The sequence below is a fragment of the Rhinatrema bivittatum genome, chromosome 4, assembly GCF_901001135.1.
Source record: "Rhinatrema bivittatum chromosome 4, aRhiBiv1.1, whole genome shotgun sequence".
NCBI lineage: Eukaryota > Metazoa > Chordata > Amphibia > Gymnophiona > Rhinatrematidae > Rhinatrema > Rhinatrema bivittatum.
In genome coordinates, this window is record NC_042618.1 from 207479378 (window position 1) to 207507093 (window position 27716).

General features: G+C 43.4%; 1 protein-coding gene across 1 annotated transcript in view; it reads left to right on the plus strand.

Moving 5' to 3' along the window:
- RHOA (ras homolog family member A) overlaps window positions 1–27716 on the plus strand; it is a 103906-nt gene that overhangs the window by 60609 nt on the left and 15581 nt on the right. Inside the window, exons 2-4 of the mRNA XM_029599627.1 lie at window positions 1426–1583; window positions 8597–8717; window positions 26172–26302. Coding sequence (XP_029455487.1) covers window positions 1428–1583; window positions 8597–8717; window positions 26172–26302 — 408 coding nt within the window. The 5' untranslated portion in view covers window positions 1426–1427. The remainder of the gene's footprint in view (window positions 1–1425; window positions 1584–8596; window positions 8718–26171; window positions 26303–27716) is intronic.

Here is a 27716-nt window from a genome sequence, read left to right on the forward strand (position 1 = left end):
AGCTTTTGCACTACTGAGCATGTATGGGAATTGCCTTTAAACCCCTTTAGTCTTTTTTTTTTTTTTTTTTGGTCCAAGCACATCACACATGTGTACATCTGTTTTTTCTGTGAAAACTCGTTTTTTTCTTTAAAGTTGCCATGCTGTCTCAGCAGCCCCCAAACAATACTTTTCAGTTCTCCAAAAAAAAAAAAAAAAATTTTTTTCCCTCACAGTGCCAGTAAAGAAGAAATCCACCGTAAGTGGATTCAGGGACTGTGCTTGTGGCAGGGGAGAATGTCCCTCACTATTGCTCACGAACTCTGTCACTACCTTGGACCAGAACACGACCAGACCAATTTTTACGATTGCAGACGGATGTCTCTGCATACTTGCAAATCCAGGGCATAGAAAATAGAGGAACTATGCAAGTCTCTGAAGCAGCAGTTAGTACTCCTCCTGAAGCTCAGGGGCTTCTCAAGGGTCTCCCCTGTTGGCAGGACAGGCCGAATCCTGTAAGCATTGTGTGTCAAGAGGCGCTATGGTCAGGGCTACAAAAGTGTCTGGAAGCAAGTCACTTGGTTGCCTAAAATTTAGAAAAGCAAAATAGCAATGGCTAGTTTCATTTGGAGAAGAAAAACATGTTGGTAAGTAAGGACCACATGTTCTATCCACTCTGCCCCTGTCTATTGTGCTGCAATAGGTCTTACGTGATCTGTGGCCGCCTCCTTGTGCTAATTAGTTCCCTTTGTATCTGTCCCATGTATGCTTGAATTCTGCCACTGTTTTGGCTCCTGCCAGCAATGATGGATGTATGTTCATTCGATCTACCACACATTTACAAAGTATTTTCTTAAATTATTTTTTACCTTTCCTCTCTTCAGTTTCATGTCATGATCCTTTGGCCTTGAGCTTTTCATTCTATGAAAAATGCTACTTTTGGTACTTTACTGAAGCCTGGTAAATATTTAAATGTTTCTATATCTTCCCTTTCTTTAGCTCCTCCTATTTCTGCATGGACAACTTGTATTGCAGGCCATGCACCTCTTTCTGTCCATCTTATCAGTATTTTTGCACACAAGGTAGGTCTCAGCAGAGACCAGCAGAAAGATATTACTTAATTTTTTTCCTACTAGTAATATTTTTATGCACTCAGGTATAGTTTTCCCAGCTGCTTTACTATAATGGAAGATGATCCCTGTCTCCAACATCTTTCTCCTGCTTAGTGACTGATACTTCTTCTCCAGAATGGTATTTGACCTTAGATTTCTGTACACCAAATACATGATTTTGTATTCATACTTTCACAGAATACTACACAGTAGACAAATGGGCATCAGCTGGTAGGTATTTGGGGTTAGAAGTTTCCCCAAGTTACCACTGTCTCTTGTTGTAATGTCATTCTTTGTTGTAAATTCTGGAAAATGTATCTTTTCTGTTTTTCAGAAATGGCAGCCATTCGGAAAAAACTGGTGATAGTTGGTGATGGTGCCTGTGGAAAGACCTGTCTGTTAATTGTGTTTAGTAAAGACCAGTTCCCAGAAGTGTATGTTCCCACAGTCTTTGAAAACTATGTAGCAGATATTGAAGTGGATTCAAAACAGGTAAACACCCACACAGAAACTTTACTGAACCCTCTGCTAAAACCATTTTTCATGTTGTCGTCTACCTCTGTGCAACTCCTGTTATGATTTCCCATGGTATATGTTTTAAGCTGAGCTCTCACTATTACATTGCTGATCGACACTTTTTTTTTTTTTTTTGCATTAGATGCATTAAAGCATCATGAATTGTACAACAAAATTAAAATTGGATTTCATATTATTTTGGGAGCTTAGGCAGTTGAACAGAAAGCAATGAGTTCTAGTTTAGTAGTGATTGTCCTTAGCAGTGCTTTTATAAAGGTAAAATGTACACTTTGAACATAATTGTTTTTTAAGCCTTGTATTATGACCACCATCTTCTCTCACTTGATGGCTATTGCTTCTCCCATTTGCCACGTGCAGGCCATTGCTGGCTCTTTTGCCAGTCCCACACAATGTGATGCTGCTTGCTCTCCCTGTTTTTTTCCTCTCTTCGCCAACTTTCTTGGCCTCATACAGGCCATCCAACTAGTAGAGTAGTCTTCCATCCTTCTTTGGTTTCACTATTATTAGACAATGTGTTTCAAAAAAATTCTAAATGGGCCAGCACAACCCTGGTTTCTAAAAGTTTGTTTCATTCATAGATATTTTTGTCTGTCAGTTATAGTTGGGATTTTTTTTTGTGTGTTTCTATTTTGTGGGTATGACTTGGAAGAGGTTGATACCCCCCTCCCCCCCCCCCCCCCCAAAAGACCCTGTGCATGACTAATGGTATGGTCCTGATTTTCTGAATCATGTTATCACAGTTGAGTAATAGTATGGGGGTAATAGTATGACAATATTATAATATCTTGGTATAGACCCACCTTAATCCTCCAATTGGTACCAGTATTGCCCACAACATTGTGTAGATGGCACATGAATCCTTGAATTCAATTATCAGACCTTCTGCATTAGTCCAGATTATGAAAATCACTTGACTGGCTTGCATTAACTACCATTGATAGCATGCTTGACTACACATTGCATTTAGGGATTCTGATTTTGGGTTGATAAATTGTAAATTTAGGGGTTCTTTGGGGGTACCTTTTCCGGTTGAATTAAATATGTTTCTGCAACTGAGAAGTTATTAACATGGAAAAGGCACAAAAACAAAGCAGAGGATCCAGGGTACGCAAAGGAGGGGTGAGAATAAAGTGGTGTTTGTTTTAGATATTCTCCTAGGACAAGCAGGATGGTAGTCCTCACATGTGGGTGACATCAGATGGAGCCTGGCACGGAAAACTTCTGTCAAAGTTTCTAGAAACTTTGACTGGCACACTGAGCGTGCCCAGTAGTCCACTATCCACACGTCCAGAAGGGGTCTCTCTTCAGTCTCTTCTGTGGTTCTAGAACTCATGCTCTTTTTTTGCGGGGAAACACTTCCATAAAGTGTGTGTGTTTCAATTTCTTCCTGCACTGGGTCTTTTTCCAGTTCACTTTTCTGCGGTCGGTAAGTTTGTTTTTTTTTTTTCCTTTTTCCTCTTCTCTGTATCCGCCGGTCATCTTGTCCTTGTGGTTTTCTATGTGCCTCATGGCAGTCGTCGGTGCCCCCAGTGCCCTCGGACTCTGTCCCTAACGGATCCATATGATGTGTGCATCCTGTGCCTGGAGACATGGCACAGTGATTGGGGCTGTGAATTGTGTGCTCAGATGACCCCAAAGGGCCGCAATGCCTGGGTGGACAAGATGGATAAGGTTTTCGGATCAGGTAAGTCTGATCCTTCAACCCAGACATCGATGCCATCGATGTTCAAGGATCGAGGAGAACTGCTCATTCTTTCAGTGTGTCCTATCGGGCCCTTCGGATAAGGGGGGCACCAGAGATCGGCCGGTGTCTATTTTCTTCTAAGTCCTGGTCCTCTGGATCATCATCTTCATCCTCTCCGGGGAAAGACCAGGCCGAGCACCATGGGAGATCTCGGAAGCACTGCCATCTGTCTCAGACTTAGCGTGGTGCAGGACTTGGGTTAGCCTCTGTGCTTGCTACCGAAGTGGCCACGACAAGAGGAGACTTCGCCCCCTCATCGCATCTGGTGGCCTGAGGCCGACCACACCGATTCCGGTGTCAGGCATAGTTCCTCCTCGGCATCCCAAGGAGAAGCTGGCCGCAGCCTTACCCTTTCATCGGAGGCTTTTGAGGCCGGAGTTCGAGCACAGAGTGCACCTGGTGGTGGAATGTGCTTTGCCAGAGCTCCCATCACAGATACCACTGCCTCATTCAATTCTGGTGTTTTCACCAATGCCAGTGCCCACGCCAATGCCAGGATCCTTGCTGGTGCCTGCACTGAGGCTGGCACTGGTGGTACTCAGGTTGGAACCATTATTGGATCGGCTCTGTGTCCTCCCGACCCAGTTGGTGTCAGCACCCCGCAATCCCTCAGTGGCCTGTCGGGCACCAAAGCACAGGGTGTACAAGACAATCCCCATCGGAGACTCCTCTGGGGACGCAGGACCGTTGGTGCCCTCTGCATCGTTGGGACCTTGTGTGCCCTGGCCTGAGCTGCCTGGACCTGGAACCTCAGGGCCCCCCATTGCCTGCTGGTCCCCTGGTGCCTCAGTCCAGGGATGGAACCTAGTGCTCACTGGCCTTTCTCCCCATGGGGTCTTGATGAGACTGAGAGCCCTTATGACCCCTGGGGAGACGATATCTCCCATGGTTCATCGGTGGATTCAGATTGTGTTCCCTCTGATCCGTCCTCCTTGGAGGAGAAGCATCTATCTCCACTGGAGGACCTAAGCTTTACAGGGATCTTCCGCACTATGGCGGAGGCCATTCCCTTCCAACTTATGACGGAAGAAGATGCCCACCGTAAAATGCTGGAGATCCTACGGTTCAAGGATGCCCTGAAAAAGGTAGTGGCAGTCCCTGTTCATGAGATCTTTCGTGAGTTGCTTCTCAGTCTATGGGAGCATCCCTCTCCGTTGCTTCTGTGAACTGGAAGGCCGATGGGGTGTATTTGGTGCAGCATACTACAGGGTTTGAGAACAATCAGCTCCTCCACCAGTTGGTAGTAGTGGAGTCTGCACTAAAGATGGTAAAGCGGTCAAAAACGCATGCCTTGGCTCCCCCTGGCAAAGAGCACAGGGTGTGGTATGCTTTGGGTGGGATGGTGTGTTAGGGCGCCATTTTAGTAGCCCGTATCGCCTCCTACCTTCTGTACATGACCCAGTATATCTGTAATCTCTGGAAGCAGGTCCAGGAGATTGCAGACAGCCTACCACAAGAGCCTCAGAAGGCCCTTATGCCTATTGTTCAGAAGAGCTTGGAGTGTAGAAAGCATGAAGTGTGGGCTACCTATGACGTCTTCAAAACAGCAGGCCCAGTTGAGGCTGCAGGCATTTCTGCGAGCTGTCTTGCTTGGCTTCGTGCCTCAGACCTTCATTCTGAGGTTCAGGAAAAGCTGGCTGGCTTACCTTGCACTAGGGATAACCTTTTCAGTGACAAGGTAAAGGACACCATCTGTCTGCCAGTGTGTCTGCTTCCTTGTCTTCTTCCAAGAGGTCCGAGAAGACCCTTCTACAGGCCGAGAAAGTATTATCCTTCTGCCCCTCGCTCCCGCCTCCAGCAGGTCAGTTCTAGGGGCAGATCTTGGCAGCAGCGGGGCCCCAGGCCTCAGCCACCACCTCAGACTAGCCCTGCTACAGGGTTTTGACTGGCAGTGAAGGAGCATAAGCCAGGGGTTTCAACCACCAGAGGGCTCACTGGTCGGTGGCAGTCTCCAATTCTTTGAAGACCGATGGCCATCTGTGATTTCAGACCAATGGGTCCTGGCTATCATTCATCACGGGTACAGGCTGAACCTCGTGGACGATCTTGCCTGATTCACCCCCATGTCCACTGTGGGATCCCGGCTCGTATCCGGAGCTGCTCCTGGCGGAGCTCGCAGTTCTCTTAACAGCCAGAGCTGTGGAGCCCGTCCCTTGGGACCAGCAGAGTCTGGTTTTATTCCCGTTATTTCTTGATTCCAAAGAGAACAGGAGGCCTCCGACTCATTCTTGACTTGCAAGCCTTGAACAGATTTCTCAAAAGAGATAATCTCATGATGGTGTCCCTGGGCACCCTGATTCCCTTCCTGCAAAGAGGGGACTGGTTTTGCTCCCTTGACCTACAAGATGCCTATGCACACATTGGAATCTTCCCAGGTCACAAGAAGTATCTCCGCTTTGTGGTAGGCCATCAACATTTTCAGTTCAGCCTGGCCACTGCACCGCAGGTCTTCACAAAGTGTCTGGCTGTGGTCGGGGCTTATTTGCGCTAGTAGGGGATCCAGGTTTTTCCATACTTGACGACTGGCTGGTCAAGAGCAGCACCCAGGCAGGAACTTTGCTGTTGCTTTGCCATGCCATTCGGGTTCTGGAGTCCCTGGGGTTCCTGATCAATTTCCCGAAGTCTCATCTTCATCCCTCGTCACTGCTGAACTTCATTGGAGCCATGTTGGATGTGACGCAAGTGAAATATTTTTTGCCCCGTGACAGGGCGGACACACTGATGGCCCTGGTGAAGGAGGTCCAGCGGCACCAGAGAATATCGACACTACATGCACTGGGCCCAGTGGTCCCAGTAGTCCCAGTGGTATCTGGCCACCCAGAGTCTTCAAGTTCGCACTCAAGTCTCCCCCTCTCCCAGGGCCTCCCTGTCTTGGTGGAGAACGCTTTCCAGTCTGGAGCAGGGTGTTCCCTTCCAGGCTCGCCAAACCCAGGTTGTACTTACCATAGATGCATCCCACCTGGGTTGGGGGCCCCATGTTGACTGCTTCCGCACCCAAGGTCTCTGGACCACACAAGAAGCTGTGTGTCAAACTTCTTGGAGCTGCGGGCAATCCAGTACGCTCTGACCTTCCGGAATTGGCTAGTCGACAAGATGGTCCTCATCTCAACCAACAATTAAGTAGCTATGTGGCATATCATCAAGCAGGGGTGTATCTGGTCCTTCCTCCTCCTGTCAGGAAGCAGTGCAGATCTGGGTCTGGCTGCTAGCTTAGGGAATGCTGTTCCGAGCTGCGTACGTGGCTGTTACAGAGAACATCCTGGCGGACAGGCTGAACTGAACTTTCAGGCCCCTCCCTGAAGCAGGAGGTGGTGGATGAGATCTTCCATCTCTGGGGGACTTTGGACATGGATCCATTTGCTTCCCCCTGCAACAGGAACGTTCCTGTACTGCTCCCTGACCAGGTCGGATGGCCAACCAGCCATGGTCTCCTTCACTGAGGGACAGACCTCCTGAAAGCGTATCCTCCGCTTCCATTGGTGTTGAGGAGTCTCTTGAAGCTTTGCCAGGACAGGAGGACTGTGATCCTCATAGCCCCCATTGGCAGAGACAGGTTTGGTTCCCACTCTTGCAGAACTTTGCTCGGCAGGTCTCGATCCATCTCGGAACTGCCCCAGACCTCCTCACGCAGGAACAGGGCAGGCTGCGCCACCCCAATCTCCAGGCCCTGTCACTCACAGCCTGGATGTTGAGCATTTGATCTTGCAGTCTCTTGATCTCTCAGAGGAGGTATGTCGAGTCTTGGTGGCTTTGAGAAAGCCTTCCACCAGGAAGTCTTATGCTGCGAAGTGGAGAAGGTCTGGTGTGAGCAGAAGGGTCTCGACTCCCTTCTCCTCCTTTCCTGTCCAGCAACTCCTGGATTACCTGCTGCACCTCTCGGAGGCTGGACTTAAAACCAACTCCGTCAGGTACATCTGAGTGCCATAGGTGCTTAAAACCAGGAGGTGGCCTGTTTGCCCATCTTGGTGCAGCCCGTGGTAGGGAGATTCATGCGTGGGTTGCTCTAGTTGTGGCCTTCCCTGAGGTCCCCTACGGTCTCTTGGGACCTCAACGTGGTGTTGGCCCAGCTGTTGAAGCCACCATTTGAACAGTTGCGCTCCTCTACCCTCAGGTATTTGACCTGGAAAGTCATATTCTTGGTAGCAATCACATCTGCACGCAGGGTCAATGAACTACATGCCTTGGTGACTTATCCAACCTACACAAGATTCTTCCATGTCCAGGTGGTTCTACGCACACACCCTAAGTTCCTGCCGAAGGTGGTGACAGATTTCCATCTCAACCAGATCATCGTCCTGCCTACTTTGTTCCCTAGGCCTCATTCCAGCCAAGGGGAAAAGGGTGCTGCATACACTTGATTGTAAGAGGGCCTTGGCCTTCTACCTGAATGATGGCAGGCCACAGACAGGCCACCCAGCTCTTTGTCTCTTTTGACTCTAACAGGCTGGGTGTGGCTGTTGCTAAGCAGACTCTCTCCACCTGGCTAGTGGACTGCACTTCCTTCTGCTATGACCAGGCAGGACTGTAACTGGGGAGCCATGTCACGGCTCATTCTGTCAGAGCCATAGTGATTTTCTGTGGCTCATCTGTATGCAGTTCCAGTAGAGAACTGCAAAGCTGCAACATGGAGTTCTCTCCACGCCTTCACCACTCATTGTCTGGACAGGGACGGCTGCTGCGATAGCAGATTTGGCCAGTCTGTCCTCAGGAACCTCTTTCAGCTGTGAACCCAACTCTTCCTACCTAAGGCCCCTGGTTTGTGTTCATACTGTCCCCGCTGTTACCAACAGCACAGCACCTTTGTTGTTGTGCCAGTTAGCACTTGTTTGGTGTCTGTTGATCCCATTATTTTTCGGGGCGAGCCTGTAGCTAGGGATTCACCCACATGTGAGGACTACCATCCTGCTTGTCCTAGGAGAAAGCGAAATTGCTTACTGGTAACAGGTGTTCTCCTAGGTCAGCAGAATGTTAGGAAACCCACCCGCCACCCCACAGAGTTGGGTTCTTGTAGTTTATTTTATTTTTTCATAATCTACTTACGAGACTGAAGAGAGACCCCGCGTGGATAGTGGCATGCTGGGCTCATCCAACAAACTTAATATGGCCTAAGAAATTGTAAATGTTGAAAGATATAAGGAAATGCAAGCTTATAAACTGAAGCTAGTTTCTACAGTGGAGGTTCCTGTCATTACTCTGAATTTTCCTTCCGTGTTTTTTTTCATAGGTGGAATTGGCTCTGTGGGATACAGCAGGACAAGAAGATTATGATCGACTTAGACCTCTGTCCTATCCGGATACTGACGTTATATTAATGTGTTTTTCAATTGATAGCCCTGATAGTTTAGGTAAGTCGGACTTTCATATTGCAGTGGTCAGAGGATTTAGCTTGGCCACAAATAAGATGTGTGGGTTTTTATTTTATTATTTATGGCTTTCTTCCTAGTTTGGACCAATAACATTTAGATTAAGAATCTAATTTGAAAATGCAGATTCTATCAGAATATTGACAAAAGTCCAAATTTAAATTCTGTTCAGTTTATATTAATGAACTTTGAAAAATCTTTACAAAACTTGACTGTATCAGCTGTGCATCCATTTCCCAAGCAATGTAGGAGATGACATCTGACTTGGAAGATCTAAGCCAAGTCATGACTAATTCATAATCTTAAACTCCATTTTTACCAATGACATGCATAATGCGAACTCATCAAATCTAGGGCAACGTCATCCAACAGAGTCCAGATTAGTGAAGTTTTTTACTTCATAGCTTTTAGAAACTTTTGGTGCATTCTACTGAGCATATGCATGCTGTCCTTCATCGTGGATGTTGTGCAGGACCCCTTTCAGTTTGTCTTTTTCAATGGAGCCCAGTTTACTTCATGGGGCCTTCTTGGTTCACTTCATTTTTGTCTTTTTAGGATCATTAAGTAGGTATTTGTCATTTTTCAAGTTTTATCTATTTTTTTTCCCAGCAGCTGCCCAGTGCATTAGTTGATTGTTTTTGTAAAATAGTAATTTTGATTTCACTTTGATTACTTTTTATCCATATCAGAAAGAGAAGAGGGCCAGCAGTTTCAGCAAGTACCTCTAGTGCAGTTACATCAGGTCTGTCACAGATCCCTGTGATAGATGTGTGTTCTGCGTGTGGAAGATCACAATGTCTTGAGGCTCTCCACATCAGGAAGATGACCTCCAAAAGATAACATTCCCGTTTAGAGATGATGGAAAAGTCTGGCATATCAGCATCAAAGGGTTTAGTAGCTACATAGGACATAGTCAGTGCATTGATATCAAAGAAGCATCAAGTACCCACAGAGGCCAGGAAGATAAACTATTGTCTAGCTCCACCCCATGCAATGAAAGTGAAGGATTTACACTTCATGGTACCAACATTGAGGATTAAAGATACCAAGCATCGAGCAAAGGCAAAGAAGCCTGTGTATCAGTCCCATCAGTGCACAATGCCGGGAGCAGAGAGATTCTGGCTATGGCTATAAATCCTAAGTATTCCTGAAGAGAGGATAGCTTATTCTTTCATCAGGCTTGGGAATCATGCTTGCCATTGAAATTCCCTTTAGTGTCCCAGGAAGATGTTACCACTCCACTTGCTTCCCATATAGTATTGTCATGCAGTTTTTGAGGAGGCGTTGGAAAGGAGGATACAAGCAGCATTGGATTGGAAAGTTACGAGCATCTGTGCATTAATGACATGGATTGCATTGCAAACTCATTTGGCAGAAGGAACACACTGCATTGAACCATTGTCAGTTTTGAGTGCATCTGTGAGGAAGCTTCCCCAAGGTAGAGGTTCATTGGGGTCTAGAATCCAGCAGATGAGCGAGAACTCACAAAGGCCTTGTCTTCTAGCCAAATGCATAGTCAGACCACACAGCCAGCTTATGATTCTGTCTCAGAGTTTATATATTCTTCTGCATGGAAACTTTGGAAGTATTTAAATCCATCATAACTCTCCAATCCTTCCTTTTTTCCCAGGGATATTTTGTTTAGGTCTTTGTCTATCCGCATATTCTTTAGAACAAAGATCACCGATCACTTTAGTAGCCATTCTCTGGACAGACTCCAACATTATATTCTTTTGAAGATGTGGTTTTCAAATGATGTCTTGTCAGGAATTTATACAAGGGCAGTATCGCCTCTTATTTATTTTTTCTGAGGCCTGTTCCTCTACCTGTGTACCTAAACATCTTTCTGGCTTTTTCCCCCAACTTATCCACCTGTTTGACCATCTTAAGATCATTACAATATGATCACCCCAAGATCCCACTTTTCTTTCCTGCTTAGAAGAATTTCAGCCTTATACTGTACCTCTCTTGGGTTTTGGGAGCCTAAATTCCTATGCCAGCATTTATTTATTTATTTATTTTTAGCATTAAATCTTACTACCTGAACCTGTACTATCTTAGAGCTTTGCTAGATCCCTCATGTATTCCGTACTTTCCTAGCATATTTTGGTATCATCGGCAAAAAGGCAAACCTTTCATGATAATCCTTGTGCAATATCGTTCACAAGAATGGTAAAGAACCGGTTCAAGGACCAATCCTTGTGGTAGACTGCCCCTCAACTAATTTCTGACCCAGTCTATCACTTTAGACCCTCTCCACTGCCACTCCAGACCTTTCATCCTCATCTAGTATCTGTTCAAATAGGGCACCAAGTGGACTGTTCTATCCTCCAAGAAGATCTTAGCTTCTGCCCCATCATCCTTGTCAACAGCAGGGATCTTACTCTTAGCCCAGATATTAGAGGGCCATAAATTTACAGCCAGCATACCAGCCAAAACCAGGGATGGTATTTTGTCTGCATCTAGGAAGGCATAGCCAGAATTCCAGTATCCATGCCAGAAACCCATCCTGCCTAAGGGAAAGCTGAAGTTTTATGTAAACTGTTGGCCCAGAATAACATGACACTTGGGTTCTCAGTAAAATCTAATATGAAGACAGAGTACAGGTTTTGAAAATTGTGCAAAATTGCCCTCAGAAAAGCTCTTGTTTTTGTTTCCTCGTTATCAGAAACTACTGCAACTGGAGCTCTTCTCCCCCTTAGAGGAAAGTGCAAATGAAACCATTCCACCAGGGGAAAGGGTGGAGTTTTTACACCACGTGCTTCCAAAGAAATCATGGGGACCCCCATCCTTAGACCTTAAAGGCCTCCATGCTCTAGTGACTTATCCAGTTTAGTTCTGCATACGCATCCTAAGTTCCTGCCTAAGGTAGTGTATGACTTCCACCTTAACTCAATCATTCTTCCGATATTTTACCCCAGGCCCCATGTTCACAAAGGTGAACAAGGCTTGCACAGTCTGGATTGCAAAAGAGCCTTAGTCTTCTATCTGGACAAACTGAAACTCTTAGAAAATGCATCCAGCTTTATTTCTTTTAACTCCCAACAAGCCTTGAACTGCAGTTGCCAAGTGCACTCTTTCTAATTGGATAACAGATTGAATCTCTGTGTTATGCACAGACAGGAATTCTGGCTCAACATTGTTAAGTCTGTTCTGTGATTTCTATTTGAGGTTTAGAATTCAACTCCATTCCTTTTAGGACCTGTTATGGTTTCTAGGTTGCCCTTTAAAAAAAAAAAAAAAAAAAAAGCCTGTTGCCTCGGGGGGAAAAAAAAATTAGTTTTGGCCATTGGCACAGTTTTACCGGTTGTTCTCCCCCCCCCCCCCCCCCCCCCCCCTTTTTCTGTTAGGAGCAGCCTGTAGCTAGGGATTCCCCAGCTGTAAGGAATTCACAGCCTGCTTGTCCTTGGAAAAAGCAAAAGTTTCTTACCTGTAACAGGTGTTTTTTCAAAGGACAAATAATCTAGGGCCTCACAAAACCTAACTGCCCTCTCTTAGAATTGGTTCCTATTTGTTAGTTGTAAGAAGAATTACTGAAGGGAGCCCCTCATGATATCAGTGACACGAGATGACTTGTATATGCTCAGAGTATGCCAAAAGCTTCTCAATGACAGCAACCCAGCTATGATTGCTTATATCATGCTGTTCTCAGAGATCACCTGTTAAAGCAGTTTTATTATGGTACAGTTGGGCTCTGACCCATCTTTCTGGATTTCACCTTGGACATAATGTAGAGGAGGCGTTTACAGATTTCAACAGATAATGTCCTAACATTTCCCGTAAGGTCCAGTTTTATAATCCATGTGTGCAGCACCACAGTGCTTCTAGTTTCAATGACAATTTGTGGTACTTGGTATAAATGACTCTCTGCTATTTTGCATTATATTTTAAATTGTTTCAGCAGATCTTACACTATTGAACCTGTCAGTAGCCCCGCTGGCAGATGTAATATAAAATTTCATTTGCATTTTTTATTACCAGTTACAGTACTAACCAGTTGGATGGCTTAATGATTTTGTGCATGTGATGACTACCGACTGATAATCAAAAAAGATATCAGATTGGGTGTAAACCTGCTGAAGTTTTGTTTTGGGTTATGGAGGATGGAGGGGTGTGATCATAATCCATAATTTGATTTTGATATTCTAATCATACATAAAAAAAATTTCCAATTGGAGTGGAGATTTTCTCTCCCACTTTAAATCCCTCTCTCCTAGCAGGTGCCTGGGTGCTTTGGGCTCCCTTATTAGCCATTCTTTTGCTAGCATGTAGAGGTTGCACCCATTCCTTGCAATTGTGATACACATAATCGCTATTGCAGTGCCGTGATCAGGCTATAGATCCAGCGAGATAGTTGGTTATTTCTGCACCTGAGTTAGCAGATTACTAAAAGTAAATTACAATTAGCAGGGAAAAGAAGAGAATTTTTTTCCTAACTAGCTTTGTATTGGGTCCTCACCTTCTTGCATCGTAATCCAAAAATAAACCTATTTCTATAATTTCTAATGTTTATAAAGCTTGTTAAATTTTACCTTATAAAAACTTTTTAAATATTTGGTGCACTCTCTAATTTGGCTATTCCTATAAAAACTGAGGAATTGTTGGACAGCAATTTTAAGACAGGCTATCTGCTCAAATTTAGTTTCTAATGACTAAAACTGCTATTTCAGATTTTGATCTTTGTGCTCCCTTGACTGCTATAGCAGTCTCACTAGTACTAGGAGCCATGGGGCTGATTACTTTCTCATCCAAAAGATTTGTTCTTCAGATGGGCAGTGAGACTTGGGAGCAGGACAGTGAGAGTTTTTATACAACTTTCTGCTTGTTCATCTGAGTCTGTGGATAAGTGGTGTAGTTGATCAGCACCTTTCAGAAGCATTTTCCATCAATAAGCAGACTGAATGAGCCATTATATGTGGGTGATGTCATCTGGCAGCACTGAATGGAGTTCTCCAAGCTGTAGAGCTTTTAACTCCTACTGAGCATGTATGGGAGTTTCCGCACAGGCATTGCTTTGAGAGCTTTTTTGTCCAAGCTAAAGCATAGAAATTTACTTAAGTATCTCCTCACTTTTTACCTTGGACTTGCATTTTTTCTTCAGAATTCTTCTTTTGCCTTGCCTCGCTGCTTCTGCAGCCACACAAGTAGCACTTTTAAGTGCCACCAAAAAGAAAAAACAAACTGAGAGGAAACTTTTTCTCTCATAGGATGTTGGTCCATAAAAAGTCAACAATAGTGCATGGGTTCAAAAACTGCTCATGTAGAAAATTCATGTCCCTCACTGGCCACAAGTTATGCTACTATTTTCTGGGATCACACCATGACCAGAAAATGCATGAAGCCTGTGAACTTGATGTTCCTACACTCACAGCACTCCAGGGCCACGTGCATAGAAGAACTGTGTAAATCTCTCTAAGGAGCAGTAGTAGATCTTCGTCCCGCAGTGCAGCATTGTCTGCCTCCTCGGAAAAACCTTTTGAGTCGGAACTGTTCCCAATCCACGAGGTCTGCAGCCGTGGGGTCCAATTCAACTGCCTGGACTATCGATTCATAATAGCTATCACTCCCTCAAGTTTGCTCTGTCTGCATCAAACAAGCCCAAACAACCTTCATGAGTTGCATCGGTACAGAGAGCATCCACTATCCCTCTTTGGTGCTGTTGGTACAGGGTTCATCCTTACATGGTGCTTCGAAGCATGGAAAGACTGTTCTGCATCAGAGCATGATGCATCAATGTATTCTGAGCCTGAGCACGCTGGAAGCAACTGATGTAGTTGATGCACTCCAAGCATGGAGCATCAACATACCCGAACCAAGACTCATCCAAGGTCTTTTATCTATGCTCCTGAAGCACAGTGCATCGACACAAGGTACTACGTCTATGTGCCCTATTACAATGCACCAATTCAAATGGTGCCAACCTACTCAATGCATTTGATTCTTCAGATATGGCCATGTCTTCTCCATGACATTTCCCAGCATACCCAGTGCAGGCTATGATGTCCCAGGTCCCTCTTTGACCCTTCAGTCCAAAAAAAGCTCAAGATCCTCTACATCAAGATTTGCTGGAGGAGTAAGAGTTCCATTACCTCCTTCATTGGTTAGATGGTTAACACCCCCAAGGTTGGTAGCCAAAGGTCTTCGATTACAAACACCAGATCCTATGTGTACGATAGTACCACTGTCCTTGAATTCTCTACCTAATACAATGCAGGAATGTGTTCTGTTTTCATATGATGCTCCTTCACTAGCCCCATGCAAAAGGGGACAGCAGTCCTATGACCAGGTTGCAGGGTTGGTGAGAAATTCCTTTACCTCTTTAGCAAAAGACAGATGAAACACTCCAACCTCTCTCTCTTCTATTCTCGCGTTGGTGGTTCTTCAGATTGAAGTCCCAAAGTCTCACTTTTGGGTGAGTTTTCATCATCAAAGCCTAATGTTAGAGGATTTTCATCAACACACTCGATTGCAGCAGAGTCTACTCATTCTAAGGCAATAGAGCAGGCCCCTCCTCTAGAGCTACAACCCCCAGACTTGGATGAAGAATCCACTGAAATATTGTTGGACCCTCTGCCAGAACCTCTGGAGCATTCTTCTCCCTGGAAGATCTCACCTATTTCAAATTTATTGAAAAGTTGGCAGCGGCACTGAGTATTAATGTCCTTAAAGACAAAGACCCATGGAACGAGCTCCTTAGTTTATTGAAGATTCTGGTTATACCAGTGGAACCTGCTGCCTTACCATTTCATGCCATATTTGAGTCATTGCGCTTAAAACTATAGGAAACACCTATATCCTGCCTCCCTATGTCTAGAAAGCTGGTTCTCTAGTTTTGAGTCCAACACTGTCAGGATTTGGCACGGTTCGTCTTCCACAACAGTCATAATGGAATCTGCCATGAAGAAAGCAAAGAAGACGCATATTTATTCCAATTGCATACTGGAGAAATATCATAGACTCCTAGACAATTTTGTCAAAAGAACATTCCAGAGTGCAGTGCTCTCCGCACGCATTGCCATTCATCAGTTCTGCATGGTACAATACATTCATGATTGTCTCCAGAAGTTGAAGCCGTACCTACCTGCTTCTGAACAGCATTCTCTCTTTCTCTCTCACAGCTGTTTTAGGACTCCCAGGAAGTGGTGTGACACCTACTCCATTCAGTCTGAGTCCTTTGAATCTGCTTTGGGTGAATATGCAGCCTGTATTGGAGCACATTACGTGGCATGGTTATGAGCTAGTTCCATTCGAAAGGACATCCATAAAAAACTTGCCGATCCTTGGGGGAAAACTTATTTGGAGATTAAACTCCAAGAAACATTCTTGCTGATAAGACCAAAACGTGGCAGTCCACTCTCTCCCCTTGCTTCAACACAACACACTCAAAGTCCTTATGATCCTTATAAACTGCCATGCTGTCACAGATGGCAGTATCAACCTTTTGAGCAGTACTGGCTCCATCTTTTTCCAGCTCAGTATTGTCAACAACCTCTGGCCAGACCTAGACAAAGGGAAACGCCATCAGCCAAAAACAACCCAAGCCTAGGCCAGGGACTAGTTTTTGATACCAGTGGAGGCTCTTGCAACGGAATTGAAGGATTCATATCCTAAATGGAGGTGGTGTTCCATAGCTTCTTCCACATCTCAGCAAGGCTGTGGAAACATATTTTGGTCAGATAAAGGTAAATATGGTTTCAGCTTTTGTAAGAATCCATAAATGTATTGAACCATATAGAATTGGGGGTAGCAATACAGTTCCAATCTTAGGTCCTTGTCCTTATGGATCTGAATAACCAGGACAAGAGCAAACTTTTTTTATCCCCACAAATTTGGAGTAGATGAAGTCCGCTGGAGGGGAAGAATGCTCTGGAAGCTTGGGTAGAAGATTGGACAGTATTCTAGTGAGCTTGTCTTCTGATCCTAAGAGTTCTGATTCACTGAGCCAGAAGGCAGTGAGGAAGGAGGGTGTTTCTCTGTTTGGAATTTTAGAGGAAGAGCATGTCCTGTGATCTCCAAATGCGTGGACTCCATTGCAAGTGAGCGGGTTTATGAGGAGCCCTTGACGAGGTTCTGATGATGGCGGTTTCCCTGAAGGTGAGTTGGGGAATCTGGTCTCGGGAACCGCCAATGCTGTGGTAGAAAAGAGAGGCTGGAGGGTTCCATCTGTGTCTCATGCAAGTGAGAGAGAGAAATTCCTCACCAACCCAGCTTTGTATTAGGACTTCTGTATCTTCAGGCCTGGGATTGGTGGCAGGACATCTGAAACCAGGATTGGTTCCTAGTAGGTAACAGGCGGTTTATTGGAGGTGAGTGATAAGATAGCTGTGATCGGATCTCTCAAATGTAGAGACAAACCTCCCACTACCAATCATGGGGGAGTCAGTTTTCGAACCAACAGAAGTGGTAAGGGTAGTTTGACTCCCTTCACCTGCCAACCTTGGATGAGCTGAAAAGTGTTATGTTGGAAGATTTCTTAGATCCAAGATGGATATGGAGATTGAGTCTCTATGTGATGCAGATAAGGACTTTGTGGGATGTATGCTTGAAGATGGTTCCGGTACCTCATGGAGCAAGATATGCATCGTGGCCTGCTTCAGATGCACTGGGACACGATGCAGAGAAGACAGCCCGGCATCGGAAGAGTCCATATGCGTCAGGACAACCTGTATCTGTGCATTGATGTAAATTGGTCAGTGTGGATGGCATCAGATGTTTGTGGATGCATCAGGAGTGCTGGCGCAGAGTGCGTTGATGGCACCAAGTGCATCAATGACTTAGTGTGTTGAAGCATCGTGCTTAAAGTGCTTGGCTGCACCATATTTTGGAAGCGTCTATGCAGAGCTAGGGAGCATCAGTGGCAAAGGTGGTCACTGCATCAGTGGTCATGATCAATGTCTCTCAATGCTTGGTTTCTTCAGTGCGTGGGGTGGGTCTGCTCGAGAGAATGATGCCACTTGTGCAAAGGCATCTGCTGGCCAGCTGAACTCAACCCTATAGTTTTGGCCTTTGCAGACGGGGGAGTGTTTGAGCAGCTGTGACTCATGGGCTTTCCCAAAGAGGCAGATGCTGCTACTCCTTTGAGATATACGCATATCTTCCGTAAGCAAGACCCCAGAGCAAGAGAACATCAGTCCACAGGCTGCACAATTCTTCTGGTCGTGATCTGGTCCCATACAACTATATCAAAGTTCATGTCCTTCAGTGAGAAACATTTTTCCACATGGGCAACTTTTGAAATCACTTTCAGTTGAACTTTTTCTTGTGGCCTGACATTTTCAGGTCATTGAGAGGCTCTCAAAGTCTGTGTTTATTCCTATTGCGCCCCCCCCCCCCCTTTTTTTTTTTTTTTTTTTTAAATTCTTAAATTAAAACTGAAGAGTTGTTCTGGTGGCTGCAGTAAGGAGAGGCAGGAGAAATTTCTGAGAAAATATCAAATTGAGAGAAAATATAGAGGAGAAATTGAAGTACATGTCCATGTTTTAGCTCAGACAAAAAATGACTAAGAGCTCACAAGGCAACATCCACATGGGATCTCTTGTACATGCATAGTAGAGTGTTCAAAGCTCTACAGCTTGGAGAGAGAAGTCCGTTCCATGCGGCCAGATTGTCACCCACATGTAATAGCTAATTCAATAGAAAATAAAATTTCAGACTTGCAAACCTTAATGTAAGTAGCAAATATTGATGGCTTTGCTGTCTCTGAATCATGATTCAGTGAATCCTATGACTGGGGTACGGTTATACGGTTATCAACGGTTATACGGTTATACGGTTATCAACCTGATAAGCAATATTTATACATAGTTAGACTTGTTCAACCTAAAATAATTACTTAATAGTCCCCGTAACATCTTGTTTACATGGTACCTATTTATATTGTTCATTGTTTGTTTTTAATTTTTAATTGGATTCTCTTTCATATTGTTAGTTATATGTATCAAACTCGTTGTATGTATCAAGTTGTTATTCTGTAAACCGGAGTGAAGGCATTTTTTGCTATACTTCGGTATAAAAAAAGACTTTAAATAAATAAATAAATACCAAGCTATAATTGGGGCCTGTTGTCTCCTGCAATTCCGCAGCAGCAGGAAAGGCCGCAGAAACTGCCCTTTCCTGTGGAATTTGCTGTGAATCACCATGGTTGACCACAGAGGTGAATGCAGTCAGGTCTTGGTCAGCTGCCACCACCAAATTCCTTCCTGATTTCCCTACTCTCCCTGTCCCTCATGTGATGATCACTTGACAAGGAGGAGAGCAGCAGTGGGTTGGCTGTGTGCTACTTTGCTACCTAGGCTCGATTGCTGCTTCCAACCACATGATACACTGCACAGTCCAACAATTGAAAACAGCAGTTGGCTTCCAGGTGGTAGTTGGGGAGGAGGTCGACTTGCTACTGCTCTCCTGGTCCTTGTTGCATGATTAGAACTGGTAAGGTGGAGAATGGAATGGGAGTTTTTATTTAGAGTGGCTGGGGGGCGGGGATAACGGAAAGAGGAGATATGGATGGTAGTGAGAGAGGTTGCAGAGGGTTATGAGAAAGGGACAGGGGCAATGGAATGTGTATGATGGAGGAACCAGGGGCAGTGTTCCTAGTCACCCTAAATACTGTGGGAATGGTCGCAAGATCCAGCCCTTCCTGCGGAATTCATTATTCCATATGGAATTCACTATGGGAGACTTGGGCCAGAGCATTAATAGGAGCAGCAGCTATGGCAGTGACCCAGTATGTGTCTCCCACTGCAGTGTAGTGTGTCAAGTTGTGTCCTCCCCCCTCTGCTTTACAGCCTATTGTCACACTTCAAACTGCACAGCATTGAGGTATCCCATGTAGTTCAAAGCATGATGGCAGCCCCAGGAAGCATGCCACTTGATGTGCCAAGATGGGAAGATAAGTGAAGGGATCAGAGGATGGGGAGTGCAGTGGCAAGAGTGAACGAGAGGCTCTGGGTGCTTGGGGGGGAAAATGGACAATTAGTAAAGGGATTGGAGTTGTGATATGTGTGAGTGAATCAATGAGGGTGGCTCCTATGAGTGAGGAGATCAGAAGAGCAGAGGGGGGATCAGAGGAGAGGGTGTGGAGAAAGAAGAAAGTGATCATAGGGGAAATGTGGGAATTATGAATGAGGAGAAGGGACTTTGGAGTGTGAGTGAGATCATCAGAAAGGGGTATGGCAAGAGGATTGGAGTGGCTCTGATTGAAGGGATTGGTGTTGAGAAGAGGAGTGTAAGTGACTCATCCCTCCTCCCTACTATTGTCCCCTCATCTTGCACCTCTATCCAGCGATTTCTTCTCCAATATTCTCTGAGATCTCCCAGATCTCTTCTCCATCAGATCTCTTCCCAGAACCATCACTAAGATCCCTTTTCCCAAAAAATAGAATCATATAAATTAACTAGAGACGGAGGGGCCAATGTTGAAAGCCATTTAGCTGGATATCCTTATTTATCCAGCTGAGTTAAGATAAGAAAAGGGCATGTTTGAGGCTTTCCAGGGCAGGGACAAGGTAACTTCTTGGCTGACTCTAAATATTGGAGCTACTTGACCATCTCTAGATGTGCCAGAGAGTAGGTCTAAAGTGTGTTCCCAGATAACTTTTAGCTTAACTAGCTATATTCAAAGAATGTAGCTGATTAAGTGGAGCTTTATTTTTTTATTTTATTTATTTTTTTAATGAGATGGTCATGGGCCTAGTGGCCCTATTGCTGTGCCTTCCCCCTACACAAACTAGACATCCAGGACTCCATTGGGTTGAACCTGCAGCCCTCAACCCTTCAAACTCATCTTTAAAAAAAAAAAAAGTAACTTTAAAGGGCTGGTGCCAGCCTCCCCCCCCCCCCCCCTACCTGCTCCCCATCCTGGGCCCCCCTCTCTTCCCCACCGGTACCTTAAAATTATAAGACTTTCAGCCTGGATGATGTTAGCAGCCTACCATGACCCAGGCCTTAGTGCTTCAAGCATAGTTGGAGGAGCTTTGCTGGAAGCATTTCACTGGTAACTTGCAAGTCGTATCTCTTTAGCCTGGATGGTGGTAGGCTACTATCATGACCTGGGTCCAGTGCTTCCAGCATTACTAGATGATCAACCCTGGAAGCATAAGCTAACAGTAGCAGCTGAAGATATTTGAATTGCAAGGTACTAGTAAGGTATGAGGGTAAAGACTGGGGCTGAGGGGAATGATGCTCCTTGTACAATTTTGGATTAATTTTAGCAGGCCTGGGGAAGGGGGAAAAGGCCAGCACTGGCCTTTAAAATTAAACTTTTCAAAGATAAGCTTAAGCGGTTTGGGGTGGGGAGGGGCATGGCTTATGGTTTTTGGGTAGAGACGGGGGCACACAGTGATAGGCCACTAGGCTTGCAACATTTTTTTTTTTAAACTGCATCTCCACCTAACCAGCTATATTCTTTGAATATTGTTGAGATAAGGCTAAAATTATCTAGCCACATAATGCCAAATAATTTTAAACATAGCCATCGATATTCAAAAGTGATTTGGTTAGATTAAAAGTTATCCGTTTTAAAATAGATTCCTTTAATTAGGGATATTCAGTAGGACGTTTATCCCACTGAATATCCAGGGTAACTTATCAGACTAAATTTAATTGGATGGGTTATCCAGTTTCTTCAATTTTTTTTTTTTTATTTTTTTAATATTAACCATCTTAATGTCAAATTGATTTTATTTGTATAAAATTTAAAAAATATTGTTTAAATTCAGAATTATGCAAATTTGCCACAATTTTGAAAAATCTGCTGCAGGAAACTGGAGGCAACAGTTTATAAGTAGAACAGGGAAAGTAGCAACAGTTTGTAAGTAGAAAAGGGAAAGTAGCAATATATTTTTTTTAATTCTTTATTCATTTTTCAATACATAAACAAAATCATGTTTGCTTATAAAGAAATACTGTGGGTTCTTAATATCATAAACATATTCCTTTACTCCTAACTTTGCAATAATTCTTGTTGAAAAACTTTTTATCATAATGTAAGAAAATAACTTAGTTGGAGTATTCACACAAGTGTTTAAACAAATTCTATATCACTTTTCGGCAATTAAGTCCCCCTCCCAGCAGAATATTTTATAAGGAGGAGATATGAAATCTTTTAAGGAAGTTCAACAAAAAAAGGATTAACCGAATAACTCTTTATATGGTGCACGTTACAACAGTCCATATCAATCTTACTGGGTTAAGATATTAATTTTCCTGGCATCTATAAATTCTTTTAATTGATCAGAAGTGAAAAACACAAAACGTTCATCACCCTTTGTCAGGAAACATTTTCAAGGAAACAAAATTTTAACAGTAAAACCCAGCCCTACAGCCTCTTGTCTAAGGTTTAAAAAACCCCGACGCCTGACCTGTGTGGTTGGGGCCAAATCAGGAAATATTTTCACTGCTGCTTCATGGAAGTTTATTGGATATTTCCTAAAATATGATTTCATCACCATGCCGATATCCTTAGTTGTAATAAACGATACCAGAAGTGTTCCCCTATTAATCACTTCTAAGGTATAATCTTCCAAAAATCCTGTCAAATTCCCTGCAAAGGGAACATTGCTGGCACTTTCCATACGTCTTGATGAAGGAAGAAAAAAGCAAGAATTAATAGATGGAAAATTTCCTTCAGTTATTCCCAGCTTTTCCAGCAAAAATTTCTTTAAAATAGTGTAGGGAATCTCCCCCACTACTCTTGGGGAAATTTGTCAAATGTAGGTTTAAATGTCTGGACTTATTTTCAAGAAATTCCATACGTCTGGATAACACCTCACTATCTTTAATCGCCGCTATCTTATACTGCTGAAACTCATTGCCTTTCTCTTCCAAACCATTAACTTTACCTTTCAGGAAATCGACTTGATTTTGTATATCAGCAGTTTTTTGAAAACTTTGTGAACTAGATTGTTCCATTTTATCATTCAAGGAATTTATAGCAGTAGCCATCCCAGTCATGAAATCCCAAAGAGAGTCTAAAGTCACCTGTGCAGGCCGCGTTGGAATGGCTATTAACTCCTTCCTGCAGATATTTGCTGCATTCATACCTCCTTCCAGCCTTTCACTGGTTTCTGTTAGTCCCGCAGTTCTTAGTCCTTCCACCGGACTCGATGTAGAGGGTCCTGGATCAATACCATCAGGAATCCATAAGGGGCTCTCTGGAGTAGTACCGGTTTGAAGTATCGCCGGTTCCCCACTCCTCGTCTCCTCATCTGCTCTCTGCATAGGCGGTTGCCTCTCCTCCGGGCTTAGAGACACCTCCCCTGCCGGCGCAAATGGCTCTCCCACACTGTCACGCACATCAGCTTCCTCGGTTCTCTTTTGTTGGACTGTTGAGTGCATAAAGCCGGTTATCTCTGGCTGAAGACTTGTAGAAGGGGTTGACACGGACGGGTAAGTCCGTACTTTCCCCTTCCTCTTTGCGGGCATTCTTCCAAGGAAAATAACAGATCTTTCAAGAGAGCTCAGACTTAAGACTTAGTGCGTGTGGCCATCTTGGCTCCCCTCTTACCTCAAGTAGCAATATTTTACATGAAAATAAAAGTAACAGATAAGTGGTGTGTATGAGGTAAAGGAGATGTTACCTTACATAGGTTCAATGGCACTTCCATCTACCTTGGAGTTATCTATAGACCTCTGGCAAAGACAGGTGGATAAAGATCTAAGTCAGTAATGAAAAGAGAAGGTGTTGATTTTAATCTGGTGGTCGATTGGAACTCTCTATTTGCAGAATCATTTAGAAGGTAGAGAGCACGGGCTCGCTGACAAATGGGGTGATACTGGATGTGATACTTAAAACTGAAAATACTTCTAATGGCCATGTAAGTGGTCACCTGATGATATTCAGTGATTATCAAATGTTATTGTTTTAATATAAGAACCAAAACGGAGAGGTCAGTCCTGTCTTTGAAGAGTACCAGTTTTGTTAAAATAGAAGAGTACCTTAGCTTGCTGGCAGGGTAGGAGGATATTGAAGTTGAAAGCAGTGGGCTAAATAAGAGTTGCCCTTACTATAGCTCCTTTTATGTTAAAGTAGATAATTGTAAGAGGAAAAGACAAATATGGCTTTCCAAACAGGTGGCTGAAAAAGTAAGAACTAATAAAAGATTTGCATTCAGGAAGTAGTACAAGGAATCTCACAAAGAGGAGCATATAGAAGAATGTTGATCCTTATTTTTATTGCTTCTTTCAGATAAACAAGTTGTGAGTAATAGTCCAATAAAAAACTATTGCTTACATTTTGTTTGACCCTTATTTATTTATTTATTTATTTATTTATTTAGAATTTTTATATACCGACATTCTTACATTAAAATGTAAATCATATTTCTACATATTCAAGTGAACAGAAAAGGCACGAGCAGAAGAGTTAAGGCAGTAAGGCATGTTGGCAAGACTTTTTTTCCCCCAGTTATTTTGGTGAAAGGAGAAAGTTGGCAGAAGAGACCAGGAATGTGAGGAAGATGTCAGAAAATGGAAGCACTGATTTCACTGAAGAAGCGATTGGAGAAGAGCTTTTGTATAGAACTAGCAGTACTAAAAGCAGACAAAACTACAGGGATACATTTTGAGATTTATTTAAAAAATTTTCTAGATCGCCTAGCCGAAAGGTTCAAAGCAGTTTCCAGAGAGGTTCTGCATGGTCTATTACAGGATTTGTTCAGTAGATGTGTAGAGATTGGCATGGTTCCACAAGACTAGAGAAAGGTAGATGTTCCTTTTCATAAAAGTGGTAATAGGAAGGAAGTTGGGAAAAATACAGGCTGGTTAATTAGGCTTCTGTGAAGAGAAAATTACAGGAGATGCTCCTAAAAGACATGTTTGTGGAATATTATGAATCCAGGATTTGAGGCCACATGGTTTTTACCAGAAGATCATCATGTTACAGATCTAATCTAATTCTTTAATTGGGTGACCAGAGAATTAGATTAAGAGCATGCATTGGATGTGATATACTTAGTATGAAAATATTTGCTGAAATCTATCTTACATAGGAGCCTTAAATAATCTGAGCAGATTGGGGATGTGGCATAGATTAGAAATTGGTTGAATGATTACAGAAGGTAGTGGTAATGGTATTCACTCAAAGGGGTAGGCTTATGGAGTGCCTCAAGGATCTGTCCTGATGCTGGCTCTGCTTAATGTGTTCTTGAGCAATATTGCAGAGGGATTAGTAAGAAAAGTTTTTATTTTTGCAAGTGACACTAAGATCTCTGTGTGGATACTCCTGAGGGAGTAGATAGAACAAAAAGTGATCTAAGAGAGCTCGTAGAGTGATTGAGTGCTTAGAAGCAAAGTTTTAATTCAAAACATGGAGGGTCAGATATTTAAGGTGCAGAAATCAAATGCAGAACAGTTCACGGGGTGGGCGAGATACTAATGTCCACCAAGCAGAAAAGAGACCTCAAGGCTCAGAGCTGATGAATTCAAGGTAGCAAAATAGTGTAACAAGACAATGGCCAGAGCCAGAGGAATGATTAGTGTGTGTAGGGAAAAGTATAACTAGGAAGAAAACTGGTAATAATGCTACTCTACAGGTAGTTTGAATCTTAGTATGTCCAGTTCTGGAGGCTGTACCTCTGAAAAGATATATAGATTAGAAGTGCTCCAGAAAAGGGCTCTCAAAAATGGGGCAGAATCTGCATCAAAAGCCTTTTGAGATGAGGTTTAAGAGCCTAAATATGTATACTCGTGAGCCTTGATCCCTCAGCTCAAGGGCAGCAGAATGGTTTGGTTCTCAGTTGTTCCATAATGAATATATATGAAATATATTTGCAGGCCTTGGCTCCATTGTATGCAAATAATGTATATTCATTATGGAAATCCTGAAAGTGACTACTTTGTGACCCTCAAGAACATGATTTGGGGACTTCTGCCTAAGGGGTGGAGAGATTGAATTACTACAAGCATGTAAATAATGCACAAGAAGCAAACACTTCTTAGTAGAAAAGAAGCTCTAGAGCAAGAGGTCACAATATGAGTCGGAAAAGGGGGAGACTGAGAATCAGACATTTTTTCTTCATATAAAGGCTAGTGGATACATGGGATGACCTTTCAGGGGATGTGATGAGGACAAAATCCATAGTTTTAAGAAAATCAAGAACATGGGATAAGCAGTAGCCACAAAGATGTGAAGGGAAAGCAAAAGATTCGCTGGCGTCTGTGCCATGCACCAGGAAGTAAATTGAACAAGGTAGATGGATCTTAAAGTCCCTATCTGGCCTTGGATTCTGTTTCTGTGTTTTATTGTTGAAGTATGCCAAATGGCTGATGTGTGATACATGCCTAGTAATCTCTGCGGTGTTAATGCAGTGTCAAACTCCAGTTGCAACGCTTATAAGAACAAGCAAAAATAATCTTTCATGAAAACATATGCAAAGAAAGCCTGTATTTGTGTTGAAGTGAAGATAATAGGATGTGCTAAATCTTTGATGTATTGCTTAGAAAACATCCCGGAGAAGTGGACTCCTGAGGTGAAGCATTTCTGTCCCAATGTGCCAATTATCCTGGTGGGGAACAAGAAGGACCTGAGGAATGATGAGCATACACGGCGGGAACTGGCCAAGATGAAACAGGTGAGGTCTCTTCCACAGCAAACTGCACATATATTTTGCTTTTGGGATTATGGCACATGGAGAGGAGGGACATGGAAGCTAAAACAGTTGCCTTCCAAAGAGGAGTAAAGGTCCTTGCTCCCTTGCTCTGCATATATTGTGATCCATTCAAAAAGTGTTTTACATGATACTACGCAAGCCCGGATCTATTGATTTTTGTCAGTGATACCACACTTGAGGGAAAATCCGCTCAGGCTATTGAAAATAGTCAGTGATATCTAGAACACTTCCTTCTGTTGGACATGACAAAGAAAAATACACAACATATTTTGGACGCAGATCAGTACACTAAAAGGTAACTGAATTGGCACAGGTTAAACTAAGAAATAATGGAAGGGAGGGAGAATAGCCTAGTGGTTAGAGCAGTGGACTATGAACAGGAGACCAGGGTTCGAGTCCTGCTGTCGCTCCTTGTGACCTTGGGCAAGTCACTTTACCCTCCATTGCCTCGGGTACAAAACTTAGATTGTAAGCCCTCTGGGGATAGGGAAATACCTACAGTACCTGAATGTAAACCGATGTGATATCTCAGATCGAATGTCTGTATATAAAAATAAATAAATAAATGTCTGTGTCAGTTACAGCTCTTATCCAGTCACTTACTACTCATACGCCTTCAGTTTCCACATCTTACAAGCACAGGAGATGGGACAGCAAAAGAACTATAAGATTGTCTTGTGACTTTTGTAAAGGCCAAGGGGTCATTCTAAGGAGAAGAATTTCTGTTATTTTGAAGTACTTATACATTCATGGTGAGGTATAAAGGGCAAGCTAGATAAAATCAGAGGCAAATGACTTGAACAAGATATAAAGCTGTTTAGCTTGCACATTATTACTCATAATGCAGTAACCTTCATTAAAATTGTCCTTAACTCACTTTTTTTTTTTTTTTAACAATAAGATTCTTTTTAGCTAGTAGCTCAACTTCTGTATTTGTGAGCAGGATGTTTTTTTTGGGGGGGGAGGTAAGTAAATGGACATGTTAAAGGGAGAGTCCTATATGTACACATTCTATATATTCTATTCCTTTCTTAGTAGTTATTGAAGTTCTTTCTGCTCAGCATTTTTTAAAATTATTTTGTTTCTAAGCCTTAAATTCACAGATATTTCCAAAGGTTTAAACTGATATTCACCCTAATTTTAGGCTGATTAAAAAGCTGTTGCAAATCCTGTTGATTCGTTGAGGGTATTGATGCAGGTGTTTTTGCTTTTGGGGTCCTTTTCAGGGTTGAAACTCAACCTCAATAAATCAGAGGCCATGGTGCCTTTCCCATGAGTGAGGAACTTATGGACATGGGAGTTTCCCCTGCAGTGGACAGAGGGCTCTTTTTTTGTTAGGTATTTTTCTCCCGTCAGATCCTATTAAGTTATATCA